The sequence below is a fragment of the Brienomyrus brachyistius genome, chromosome 19, assembly GCF_023856365.1.
Source record: "Brienomyrus brachyistius isolate T26 chromosome 19, BBRACH_0.4, whole genome shotgun sequence".
Taxonomy (NCBI): Eukaryota; Metazoa; Chordata; class Actinopteri; order Osteoglossiformes; family Mormyridae; genus Brienomyrus; species Brienomyrus brachyistius.
This window is the reverse complement of record NC_064551.1, coordinates 16,559,762-16,573,813: the sequence shown is the minus strand read 5'-3', so window position 1 is coordinate 16,573,813 and position 14,052 is coordinate 16,559,762. Positions and strand designations below refer to the sequence as shown.

The window sequence follows — 14,052 nt, the reverse complement described above, 5'->3', positions numbered from 1 at the left end:
CTCTCGGTAATTTTAATGCGTAATTGACCTCTGTACTGATTATGGTGATAATGGAGGGGTTTCATGCAACATAGCTTGGCCTCTTTGACTCTTAGCTTGCAGTGGGAAAAATTAAGTTATTTTATTATTTATGATGTAATCTTGGGTGGCAGTGCTTCCCTTTTTAGCCCTAATAAAATAAGAGCGTCACCCCAGGACAGGCAGAATGATGCCGATGGTCGGTACTGTGCTATGATTTCTCTTGACTGCAGTCTGTATGTTGTAGCTAGAGGAACTATATTCAGAGATGACTATTGGACGAGTTCATTTGAATTCATTGGTTCATTAGTTTAACCTGAACTGTCTTATGTCTTCCAGAATGATACACCGTCGATTCAGAACCACCCCGTCATAGTTCTGTGTGGTATTTCTTATATTCCTCTATTTAGATGTATCTCCTGACATTTTATGCTGCTGTTTTTATACTGTGATATGTATGATGTAATGTTATCTAAGGTGATCCAGCATCCCCTGAAGTCACAGTGATAGATTTGGTGAGAATTAAGAGTGAATACCCTGGTTTTTGTCATATGGCAATTTAGACATATATAGGACATGTTATACCAGATATATCTGGTCTTTTAAGGCTAAAAACATGCATTTGGCTTCTGTATATTATGTTGACTACAAGCCTGTACTGGAAAAGTCATTGCAGATGAATGATTGGATGGATGGATGGATGGATGGATGGATGGAAGGGTATTGCATAATGGTTAAGCTAAGGTAACAATATCAAACTAAAGTAACCAAATTCAATCACAAAAGCTGAATTTTCCTATGAAATGTGTGCAGTTGTATGTTTTTATAGTAGCGACTGTTCGCACCCTTTTCTGTTTAATTGGACTTGCACTGCTTACGCTCCTTATTCTGTGCACAGTGTGTGATGAACTGCAAACCCAGGTGTTTAGTGGGAAAGGCACCTCTTTGGGGACCGCTTAGGAAATGTCAGCCTGATCCCCGGAGCAGCCAAAGAGTGCATAAATTACAGCCAGCGAACGTGAGCGGTAAATACGACACAGCGGTCGCATTTACAGCCCCGAGAGCTGACAAACGTGCATCTAGCGGTTATAAAAAGATAAGCATTGCGGTTGCGTCACGCGCGCGTCCTCCTTGACATGCCGTGAGCCGGACGCCTGGCAGACGACGCGGCCCGAGCGAGCCGTGAGTCAGCAGCGGAGCCCATCACCATAGCAACCGTCTCCCTCCAGCGGGGCAGAGCGGCGTTCAGAACTGCTTACCTGTTAAGCGAGCCGTCTCCTAGTTACCACCGTCCCACCCGCCGAAGAGATAAAGGTCTGGCAGCTAGCGTATAATTACCCTGTAATTGAACTCGGAGTTTATTACGTAAGTTTAACAACCGCGCTAAATTGGAGGCGGTACGTTAAAGTCGCCTCACACCTTTTCAGACCGAACTGACAAGTGGCGTTCGGTCGTTTTCGTGAGTCCAAGTCCGGGTCACGTCAATAAGGGATAACGACTTGATTTTATTTATGGGTTTATCTCTTGGGGCCACCTACCAGTGAAGTCAGTGAAGTTTTCATCTCATGTGGCTGACTGTCAAGAGTAAGTGACCTTTGTGAGAGAGACCTGTGAAACGAGTACCCCTAGAGGGCGCCAATCCGAGCTACAGCTTACCTGCCCCCCCCCCCCCCCCCCCCCCCTTCATTTTCTTGTTCTCAGCATGTGTCCGAGTTGTTGGCTGTGGTCCGGTTGCCCTTCATCCACCCCAGCTACCTGCTGAATGTCGTCGACAACGAGGAGCTCATCAAGTCCTCGGAGGCCTGCCGGGACCTGGTCAATGAAGCGAAGCGCTATCACATGCTGCCCCACGCACGGCAGGAGATGCAGACGCCCCGCACCCGGCCCAGGCTGTCCGCAGGTACGCCACGCTGCGTTTGCGCCGCTCCCTCGCCGGCCACCCTCCATAGAAGCGGCCTTGGGCTCCACGCCAAATTGGTCAGGTCATTAAAAGCCACCCTACCAAATTAACGCAGTGCTACTCCTGGTGGCGTTAACCATGCCCTGCCCATGATACCAAATGCAGCTACCGTAGCTTGGAGGAAACTCATGTTCCTATTTGACCCATCAGGGTCCACCGGAATCTTCCATGTTTACTACAAATGTTTATACTGCTGTTGTACCACCTGCACTGTACCTACCTGTACACTTATTATTTATCTGTTTGTTTATTTATTTCTGTTTTTATTCGGGGAGGGGTGTCGTGGAGTTTGTGTCAGGAGTTATTTCTGTAATGCATATGGGCAGTGGAAATGTTCCCTCCAGGAGATGAGTGAAATTTTATTTCACCTTTTATTATCTTGTACTTTTCGCCGTTCTGCAGCGTTAGTCACTCCTGATTACATAGCAGTAGCCGCATTAGACGAGGAACAATTTTGTATTAATGTAGAAATTGGAATGTCTCCTGTTGTGCTAATGTAATTCATGTTAACTGCATTGATTCATTTAGTTTGGGTTTTTTTTTGCACCAAATTCATTTAGATATCTGGAAATATTAAAATCCATTTCCAGTTTGCATGACAGGATGCTTAAAATTCATGTAGAATCACAAACCCTTTTGGCAGAAGTCTTCTGTTTCAATATGACATTACTATGTGTAAAACAATACATGTCTATAATTCAATAATGTCACGCAACAGTTGATGAAAGGCTATAGATGGCTGTGTTGTTTTCATTGTCTATTCGCCCCTGTGCACCTTCTTCTGTGGCCTTCTGAAGATCAGCCGACGTTATCTGCTTAAGCCTGAACCGCTCACCTATCTCTGTCCAGCTGTCAGTCGCGACCCCAAATTCAGCAGATAGTAGCCTGATACACGCAGGTGTATGACAAATACTTAAATAACTTCAATAAAATAAATAAATATATATATAAATAAATAAATATAGTGAGCGGGTGTCATGACAACCTCCCAATAAATAGCTATTGTTGCTGTTTTTGTACATATTTCAGAGGATGGCTAGATACGCCATTATAAATGCAGTATTACAAAAATTATATTTGTAAATGTCTGGAGGTTATTTTTGAGGATTTCTGCCATTCTGTTCGTTCTTCAACATCATCTGACATTTATTAGACAAAACAAGCCTTTTATAAATGGTAAACCGATATCTGAATATAATTTCCTTCTATCTGCCAAGCCTCAGGACTCAATAAAATGTTTAATTATTGACTATAAAATATATTACAAGCACCGGGCGCCATTTCGGAGGATCTGTTGCTCCTGTGGGTGTCAGGAAGGACTTCATGGAACGTATTTACATATTTAGCAGACACTTATATCCAAAGCGACGTACATTTTTGAAAAAGCAGGGTTGGCCCGTCCTTGCAGCAATAGGAGGCTAAGGGCCTAACTGTGAAATCACTCGGCCGACTCTGGGATTTGAACCTGTGACATTCTGATGAGAGTTACACCCTATTTGATTGATTGACTGTTGTTTAGGACACATGCATTATTGTTATATAAAAATGGTTTTGTGTAGTATGTGTAATGCTACACATCTGCCTGTCCTGCCTCCGGTAGTTTTTCTTTTATTACTGTGCAGCTCTGATCTGTAAAGTGTTAAATTTTTATTATGTTTTCTGCGTAGCTGCATAGATCCTTGGAGATGGTCACTCCTGTAGCAGCGACTGTCCCCTCACGCTTTGATGCTGCGCCGCTCCGAACACCGAACACACAAGCTCTAGCCGTTAGGCCATCTGGCCGACTGTCATCTGTGGCCTCGTCTCACACGCACAAGGCCACCGCGGGGGGGGGGGGGGGTGTCGATCCGGGTTGGGGGGGGAGGAATGTCAGCCGTGAGTTTCCCGTGCTCCTCGAAAGTCACTGACGCTTGTTTAAGCTTTAGCCGCTGGCATTCAGAGACTAACCCCAACTTGTGTGGAGGGGTAAACGTGGCCGGCACGCACAGAAGAGAGCCCCCCTGCGCCACCAGATAAGGTCTCTCGAGCGGAAAAATGGATGAGAAGTGGGGCGGGTGGGGGTTACACAGGCCGTGAGAGCCGCGGTACCACTGTGCCAGCTCAGCGCGGGGTTGAGGCATGTGGGGCTGATCCCGCCGGGGGGGTAGGGACTTCACCCCCATCTTAATGGTGCATGGGGGCTGTTAAGAGCAGCTGCAGGAGGGGGGGGGGGTCACTGGCTGTCAGGACCCTCACACATCAGGTGGGGATACCAGAAAACCATGTGACTGTGGCGGATAGTGCACAGGGACACGTCCCTAGCCAGAGGTAAATTATTATTTTATTGTGTCTCCATCTTGTGGAATTAATATATCCATCTGAAGGGAGCCGACATAAAAGAACCTGCAGCCTCCATATACAAAGAGCAAAGGTGGGATTTGAACCCCAAACCCTGTGGTGAGACTATTGTACCCACTGAGATGCTGGGCTGCCCTCTACCATGTATGTTTGGCATGAAATTGGTGGATTATATAACGCCACTAGTCAATGCAAAACTCATGCTTCCATTAGCTGGGCAATTTCCTATTTTATTTGGCTTATTGGCTTTTTGTACGTCAGGCTGGAAATGCTCAGGATTTGTTTATAGTGTAAAATGTATTTTTTGTTTACTTTGATTTACACTGATCCGTTAAAAATTAGCAGCATACTGTGGATTTCATGCCTTTTGCTTCATTCAGCTGCTTCAACTGCTGCCTGGTTTCCTTCTTATTTCGTGTCTCGTAACATTCAGGGATTTCGAGGAAGTTTGCTGAGGAGGCATTGCAGAGACAAAGCATATTTCAAATCCCTGCTTTCTGTAATGGATTAACAACCTGGACCCCCTGTTGTACGCTGAGTGTCTTATCACTTTTACCCACATGAGTCGAGGTTAGCGATGAGAACTGCGCCGCATCTGTGCTTTTTATCATGAAGATAAAACAGGGCTATAAATAGCGAAATGCTAATCACGTTAGCATGACAATTGGTAATCGTTTGGCAGGTATGATGTTTCTGTGTGGTAGCATGTGTGCTCAGATTACCCAGCGTCCCCTGCGAGCGTGTCCACGGCTGTCACCCATCACGCTTACGGCCAGCCCCTAAATGCTAATTCCTTGTCTGGCTGTGGCTGTCATACAGAGTTGCCCCAATGGCTGACGCCCCCTCCCAGCGGGGTATTAGACCTCCTGTTAGGCGTGCAAACCCGGTTTCCCCGATTCTCGTCACGATGCATTAACACGGTTGGAGCTGATCCCCGGGGGGGGGGGATAGTGGTGTTTCTGGCTAAGAGAATGCACGGCATTACGTGTGCACCAGAGAACTATGACTCTGTAAAATAAACACCAGCAATAATACTTCTGTTATTGCCGATAAGAACTTCTGAGTGACAGCTGATACCCTAATGAGTTTCTGACGCGGGACGGTTTCCCGACGACGGCACCACCCAAGACACGGCCGGGGAGCGGCCTTCAGCTGCCTACTGTGCCGGAACATCCTATTTGCTTAGAGAGAAGTGGGCTGTCGGGTGTGTGACCATGCCAGCGGCTGACTGACAGGCGGACCCTTGGCGGAGCTCGGCGATCAGCGGCTGGCCGCCTTGGGGCCGCGATTCCGCTTCTCCGTCTCACTGCACCCGCGGCGGGCGTGGCGGACGCGGGGGCCCACGGACCCAAGGCGGAGCTGGGTGGGAGCCCCAGCGGGGCGATGAGCCGTGAGCACTTGGAGACGGGGTCGTTTCCGCGGCGGCGGTCCGCGGATTGATGCCCCGACCGCTGTCGCCACGGCATTTACCTCCAGAAAGAGCCAGTATATTTCATGTAAATAAAGCTGCCAGTTTTAATGGCCGGGCAGCAGCTGGCCGCTATTTATTTATTACCATGAAAGTGTGTAGTAGCATGTGACTGACCCTTATCCCTGATCCTGAGATGCTCAGTACTGAGTCTCAGTATAGCATAATCCCAACCTCCTATCCAGGGCTTCCTGGGATAGACTCCAGGCTGCCTCCTCCGTGATCCTGACCAGGATATTGTGCTAGAAGATGGTATAGTGTAACCTTCTGTGTGTAGTTCAGTTGAAAGCTATTAAAAGCACCTTTGAATCGGCAAGCAGCCACTGTACCGGCAGTGAATTCAGTTTGTCAGTGACAAAAAGGAGTGTCTGCTCTTCAGCACGTCTGTTTGTGGTGATTTGGCACCAATCGGACAGTGTTGCGAGCGCATTATAGCGGTATAATCTGCTGCTAAATGGATGCTGACTATAGGGGGCCTTTGGAGGTGCTGATCCTCATCATGGCCGCTTCACATTCAGCTGCAAATCACCCCAGTTCATGCTGTCATCTCAGGACCCCCTGAGGGACACGTTCATTCACCTTTTCCAAGTCCACAAAACACTTGTAGACTGGTTGGACAAACTCCCACGAATCCTCTAGTTTCCTTGTGAGGGTGAAGATCTGGTTCGATGTTCCGTGGCCAAAGAATCCGCATTGGTTCTCCTTGAGCTGAGGTTTGACCAAGTACCTCTCTAGTAGCCCTTCCCAGGGAGGCTGAGGAGTGTGATCCCCCTGAAGTTGGAACACATCCTTCAGTCTCCTTTCTTAAAGATTTGGACCACAGCCCCAGTCTGCCAGTCCAAAGGTACTACCACCTCAGTGCAATATTGAACAGGTTTTTCAGCCAAGACAGCCCCACAACATCAATCTCATCCACTGCCGGAGCCTTACCACTGAAGAGTTTTTTGACTTCTGTGACCTCATCCGTCATGATGGGTACGTCCTCCTCCGAGTCTTCCAGCTCTACTTCCTCAAAAGGAGGTGTATCAGTGGGATTCAGGAGCTCCTTCAAATACTCCTTCTTCTGCTTGACTATATCCCCATTTTAGGCTGACAGTTCTCCATCCCTTGCTTCCCCCTCCTGAGTCACCTGACAGTTTGCCAGAATCTTTTCGAGGCCGACCAAAAGTCCTTCCTCATGGCCTCACCGAACTCCTCCCACGCCTGAGTTCTTGATTCAGTAACTGCCAAAGCCAAATCGCGCTTGGCCTGCCAGTACTTGTCAGCTGCTTCAGGAGTCCCACAAGCTAACCAAGCTCAGAAGGCCCTACTTCTTCAGCCTGACAGCTCCCTTTACTGCTGGTGTCCACCACCAAGTTCAGAGATTGCCACCGGTCACAGCTCTGCACAGCCGCTTCGGCAATGGAGTCGTAGAACGTTGTCCATTCAGGCTTAATGTCTCCTGACTCCGTTAGGATGCAGGAGAAGTTCTGCCGAAGGCGTGAGTTAAAGTTCTCCCAGACAGGTCTTCCCAGTCTGGGCCTTGTCATGTTGTTCTCTGTTGTACTCATCATGGGGGTCTATGTGAATAGGCCCCCCAACCTAGGACCAGTTTGCCTTGGGAGTTCCCCCCAACAACATAGGTCCTAGGATCAGACAGAGGCACACAAACTGCTCCACCACGGTCGGGTGCCATTTATGTATATCTAAGTTGAACTAGTAATAATTATTTTGACATGTACTATGAAAATATTCACTGGCTGCATTTTATTGTAGTATCCGTTCCATTAATGTTGTTTTTGTGAGTGTATGAATGGAGGTGCTGGAGGCCGTCTGAAAATTGAAGACTCAGGTATTAATTAACACAAACACTGACTGGCCTTTCTGGTGCTCGCCGGTGTGCAGTTATGTCACAACTTGTCTCTCTCTTTGTCCTCTGGCTGAGGAAAAAACAAAGGAAAAGCTAGCAGCCAGGCAGTATTTATTTTGTTCTATTTCTTGCGTTATTCCTCCTGCGCTTTATTCCAACCACTTGCCCCTAAAGCCCAGGCAGAGGGACGGGAATTCAGGCTGCTGCCGGGGGGGGCTCAGGCTTATTGATTGTGAGCGTTGAGCTGCCGCTTAAGGGAAGATACGCAGCTCCCTTACCGTTGCTCCAAGCCTGAATAACCGTGTGTGTGTGTGTGTGTGTGTGTGTGTGTGTGTATGTTAAATGGCGAGGTTATTTTTATACAAGCCACGGATATAAAGTGTTATAGTGGCTGCCGTCTCCTTTTGCTGTTTTTTGGACGCTGACACGGAAAAGCTGCATCAAACTGGCCTGTGATTGATATTCCAGGCTGATGAAGGTGCCCATATAATGTCTGATTAATGATTGAAGACCTCAGTGGGACAGACGGTAATTAATGAAGATGATTCAGTCCAGGCACACACTCTGCCCAGGGTAAAATCTTGCTTTCTCACTGCGGGTGATTAAATGCTGCATTAACGCTCCGACTCACCGGGTGCGTATTCCGGGAGCCACAGTGCATGTCTCTCCAGCTCTGGATCTCTCTCTCTCCCCCTCCCAGGAGTGGCCGAGGTGATTGTGCTGGTGGGTGGCCGTCAGGCCATTGGGATGAACCAGCGCTCCCTGACAGCCGTCACCTGCTTCAATCCGCAGAGCAACAAGTGGTACCCGCTGGCCAGCCTGCCTTTCTACGACCGCGAGTTCTTCAGCGTCATCTCGGCGGGGGACAACATCTACCTGTCAGGTAAACACTCCTCCACCAGCATGTCCCACCTGGGCATCGGCACCCATTTCCCCAGAGAAGGATATGCTATCAAACAGGAGGAAGTGACTTTAAGGGCCCTATTTTACCAATCTAAAGCGCACGGTCTAAAGTTCAAGAAAATCATAGCCAACCCATTTTACCAAGTTTAACGGCAGAAAAATAGTATATAATTAGTCATGAGTGTGTGGGGGTATCATGGTTTAAAATCTACCACGGATCGTTGACGCCGTGCGCGAATACCAATCCATCACAGGGCACACTCACCCACTACTCACTCACATGCATACCTACGTTTGCTTTCCTCCCTTCAGTTAATTAAGTTACTAGCCGCAGCATCTCAGGATGATCAGCGCTATCTTGCGTGCTGATGGCCTTTCCTGACCTGGCCTCTCACTCGTGCGGGTGATGGCTGTTCAGCGCCTCTTTACCCCTAATTTCAGCTGGCGCGCCTCTCCGAACTGCCCTTTAAACTAATTCCTGTCCATTGTGTTATCAGTTATGGTTCAATTGGCATGAATGGCCTTTAATAATGTTATGTTCACAATGAATTACCAGCTCTTATTTCAAGCTTGTTAGGAGATGCATTATTAGATTATCTGTATTGACACTGTAAGGATCGTTTTTTTGGTTGTCAAAGTCAATAGGGTTGTGATTCATTCTAGCTTTCGAAACATGGCTCTGAATTGTGGTGTCATTTTTCTAAATTCTCTTTAAAGCAGTTGCGCCTGATTTGCCATAAAATTGTGCCATTTTCCCTATGATATAAACGCATTGTTCTAACTTGAAGATCAATTGTGTTCTGAGACTTAGGTTCATAGTAACTGGCAATTGCGTTAATATAGCATTACGCTCATCCTTTAAGCAGAATTATTTTTATATTTGTTATTAGTTCTGTTCTCTGAAAGTGGGTCAGCGCCGGGCCCGTCTGTTGCAGGGAAAGGCCGTCCTGTCTTGTGAGTCTTCATCTCGCGGGGAGGTGGGGGGGGTGGAGTGTAACTGGGCCTCAGAGCCACGCTGCGTGTAAATTGGGGACGTGGGTGTAAATGGAGACTCGGGCAATCGTGAGTATTTGTGTTCGCGCCCTTCCCAGGTGGCGTGGAGTCGGGAGTGTCGGTGGCTGACGTGTGGTGCTACATGTCCCTGCTTGATAATTGGAACCTGGTGTCCCGCATGACGGTCCCCCGCTGTCGGCACAACAGCCTGGTGTATGATGGGAAGCTGTACACCATCGGGGGACTTGGCGTGGCGGGGAACCTCGACAACGTGGAGAGGTAAAGCGCGACACGCTCCCGGGCGTCGGACGTACACAGCAGGCCGCGCCGCCTCCCCCTTGTGTACTTTATTTGCACGAGAACTTGATGGAAAACACGGCGGCCATTACAAACTGAGCTAGCCTCAGAGTTAATAGTAACGCATGATTGGTGGGAGTACAGCCAATCAAAACTTGACACACAGCTATCAGGGCTAATTATTAACTGTTAGGTTCCACCAGGTGAATGTCCCTTACTGATGACCATACAGATGATGTTCCTCCTGAATTTTCTGCCTTCGCTCCAGGTTTTCAGGCTGACATATTCTGAGGCTAATCACAGAATTTCCCTCTCTCACAAATTGTTGCCACAAATGAACACCAATAAATTGATTTTTAAGAGATCAGACACAAGCTCCTTTATCCACATTCTGTGGGTATATATCAGCGTTCGCAGCCGTGGAGTTAACGTCATGTTACATGTCGGACTGTTGTTGCACCGCTCTGAACGAACAGCCTGCGATTAATACAAATGAATCACGCTTGAAATGCAATTGGCATAATCAAGCTGGTACTTCCTAATGTAAATCAATTGGAGAAGGTATTAACACATTGAAGTGTTTTCACTGAAATATGGCATTTAAATGAGGGCTGTCAGGTTCAGTCCCTGATGGACCCTCCCAGCCGCAGGTCTTCATTCTTACCAACTTTATTTGCACCACTAGTGGTTGTTTTATACTCCCCAAAGACGTATGTACAAATCAAAAAAGGGGGGCTGATTTCAGACCATGTCGGGAATAATGGCTGCAGTTATGAAATGTCAAAGAGAAGGAAGATAATTACTTAATTAGTTTCCATTAAGGGGGATCTGCATGGACCAGCCAGAGTGTTTGACACAAAATGTCTTTCAGTGCATTAAATGAAGGCTTTATCCATCAAAAGAGCCCAATCTCGTAAATATGCTTGAAACTGTACTGCATCGCTACCTTGATGGGCTTGACCTGACACCACTGAATATCCATTGTTGTTTAATGATTGTTCTTCAAATGCAAAAGGTGTCTGTGCAGGATATTTGCATCGGAAGCATCATGCTCCTTCGGGCTTCTCCGTTCACACCACCACGCGGTCCACTGCCGGACGCGGCCTGGAAGTTAATCGATGCTGTTTGGTCCAGTGAACGTGATGCTGGGGTGTAAAAGCTCTCTGGGCAGCTTTAAGGGGTCGTTTGTCATGCACCAGATATTTTTATATTCCGCACCATAAATCTGTTTGCCGTATGGAAGTTCAGCTCTGCGTTGCAGTGTTAATGACCTTCTGTTGGCTCCTGTGCTGTATTTACATTTCCTCTGTGTTTATCTCAATACTGCTGGCCTGTTATTCCCCAGTGTGTCATTGTTCCAAAGCTGGGGCTTCTTGATTTGCTTGAGTCTGAGGTTGATTGACGTCACCAAGTAAAATCCATTGTTTACGGAGCCGCAGTCCCTCTCCGAGTCAAGGTTACACCCGGAGCCGGCGGCCCAAACCTTTATCCCCAACTCCTAATTTGTGGAGCGCCATCCATCTTTCTGTGGGTTTCACGCTCCTAACCATGAAATCGTCTACAGGCAGAATTACGTCCTCAATCAGGTCCTTTCTGAAGGCCAGGCGTGTTTGTACTGCATGCTCATTTGAGCCAACATCCCAACAAGGGGTCTGTGTGCCAGACCAACGAACGATCATCCGTTTTCTTATTTCGGGAATTTTGGCAGATTTTTTTGTTTTTTATGTCCATTGTTTTTTCAAGTTGGGTTTTCTTCTTTTCTACACTGTGTTTGTCTCTGACTGCAGAATTAAGCTGGGAATTAGCAGCAACTTTTGAAAGTCAACTGCGGTCGATGTAGAGTTAGCGTTTGTGTTTTTTGTCTCTCATTGTGGGTGCTTCTCTGTTGAAGCTATTTGGTCTTTAATCGGCTTGGATAATTTGGCTTTTTAAAAATTCAGAGATTACGATGGTTTGTGGGGGTCACTCTTCACTCGGGATGGGCCACAGTTATCCGGAATCATCCTCCGAGGCAGCCCGCTTTCCTGCTTCTGTTCTTTGGTCAAGGCTGGGGCCCGTTCCAGTACAGCCAGTGATCCCAACACTGCACCCAGTATCAAACTTACACAGAAAACATTCTGAAAAGAACTTACTTGTAGTGTCTTAATTGTCTGTTGTCATTAAACATGTCAGAATTGTTCGACAAAGGTCTGATAATTAAGTAGTTGCCTCAAATTTAATTGTTAATTTTAAATGATTGTATTTTATATTCATACGTACACTGGTAGAATTCTGTAAAAACATAAATAGCAATGTAATTACCGATGTCAAGACATTTGATTTAATTATTTGCAGTAATTAGATATCATATTTAGTTAGCTGCTAGTTTCTCCTACTTGGTCATTAATTCATCATACTGATTAGCTGCATCTGTGTTATTTTAACTATTTAACAGAAATATCAAATGATCTTCTTTGCATCTTGGTAGCCCTGGCTGACACCAGGAGTAAGTGCTTTCATTTACAAAATAATTGCGCTTCATTTCTTAGCGAAGCACGTTAAATCGCTGCATTCTGTCGTGCAGTTTTGCCTGTCGTGCAGATGCAGGCCAGTGGCAGCTGGATCCATTATGAGGACGATCGCGAGCGCTGGACTGACTCCAGAAACACAGCCCAGTCTTCCTGTTCTTCTCCACATGGGGCCTGGTACTTAAAGACCATGTCAGGCTGTTCCTCATCTGCGAGGCAGCTTGTACTGTAGTGGGTTAGACACGTTATTTGATTTTGGAGAGGGGGCACCCCTGCAAGACCCTTAAGCGAGGCACTTAACCCGGGAATTCTCCGCTAAAACTTCCATCTGTCTGAGTTGAAGTCTCTTTGGACACCAAAAAAACCAAAAAGCACCAGGCAGGCGACTAAGTTTAATTTGGAAAAAGGGTGACCTGTGAGTAAATAGAAGGAGAGTGGATTCAGCAGCTCGCATCAGAACCAGACGTGGCCATTAAGCGGGAGGGGACAAGATTTAATGGAGCAAAATAAGGAAGGCAGCTAAGCGGGAGTGACTCGCACAGGCCGGTTTGCTGGGGTCAGGCTTTCAGCTGTGGGTAATTGTGGAGTTTTGGTGCCAGCAGTAGCGCATAATGCTTAGCGACACCCAGAAGAGCAGGAGAGCAGCTTGGTTAGGCCCAGAAACCTGTGTTTGCTGTTGCTATTTGTCCGATAAGAGTGTTTAGTAGCTGCCACCGGCGGATGAATGGAAAACTCCGGAAATTCAATTATCGTCTTTGACGTGTGCGGAACCGCTCGAGAATGTGTGGTGCATGCTCTAATTAGACAATGGGAATATGAATTTTTTTTATGCCTCTGAGTTTATGGCATTCATTAATTCTCTGTACGTAAGTGCTTGCAAGAGTTATTGCAGTTAAACATCAGTGACGTGTCCAAGACTATGAAGAAAACCGCCTTTTTGTGTACAAGCTTCCTGTCTTGCTAAGACGCTTTGCCTTGTTCCCCCAATGGCATTTACATGACACACCGCAACAGCAGATAAGCTTTGTATGCAGTTTTATAGGTAAATGGTTGTAAATTTATGTAAAGTCCTTTAATTGTTGACATTCTGCACATCTCAACAGAAGCATGAGGTTTATACTGCCAGTGCCCGGGTTAAGGGCATCTCGTACTTACGAACTGCAATGAATCCCCAGTGACCGACATGTATGTATTTATAATATCATTATCATATCATATCGAACATTTGAGTTAAACACAATGATTTGTGATGACAAACACATGGGTTACTTTGTAATGCTCATGAAAACATTGCACAGCTTCAGCAGCTCATTGGCTCAACATACAGTTCAGTACCTTATGTCTTTACTTGTATTACTACTGTGTGATAATTAATATGTACTGTATCATTTTTTTTCCAACTTGCCTAAAAGTTCAACTTAAAGACAGACTTGGGGAATGGATCTCAGTCGTAGCCTGGGGACTGTCTGTACAGCCAGTACATGGAGTGCCGTGATCGATCCTGAGGGATATCGATGTTTCTGTAACGTCGATAGGCTGCACTCACACCTCCAGGGCTGGTGGTGGTCCAGCATGTACTCCAGCTTTCTGCCCAAGCTCCAGAACACCCCCCCCCCCGATGACCTGGTTCGAAGATGGATGTCACTAACATTTATATATATAAAACTACACCACAAAAATGAACCCTAGTGACTTGCGTGCAAATATTTATCATACCGTT

General features: G+C 46.7%; 1 protein-coding gene across 2 annotated transcripts in view; it reads left to right on the top strand.

Moving 5' to 3' along the window:
* The window catches only part of LOC125714579 (kelch-like protein 29), a 158,980-nt gene that overhangs the window by 120,342 nt on the left and 24,586 nt on the right, over positions 1-14,052 (top strand). For both annotated transcript variants that reach the window (XM_048985306.1, XM_048985305.1), the window contains 3 exons: positions 1,720-1,918; positions 8,333-8,515; positions 9,627-9,807. In XM_048985306.1, the coding sequence (XP_048841263.1) occupies positions 1,720-1,918; positions 8,333-8,515; positions 9,627-9,807 (563 nt within the window). The remainder of the gene's footprint in view (positions 1-1,719; positions 1,919-8,332; positions 8,516-9,626; positions 9,808-14,052) is intronic.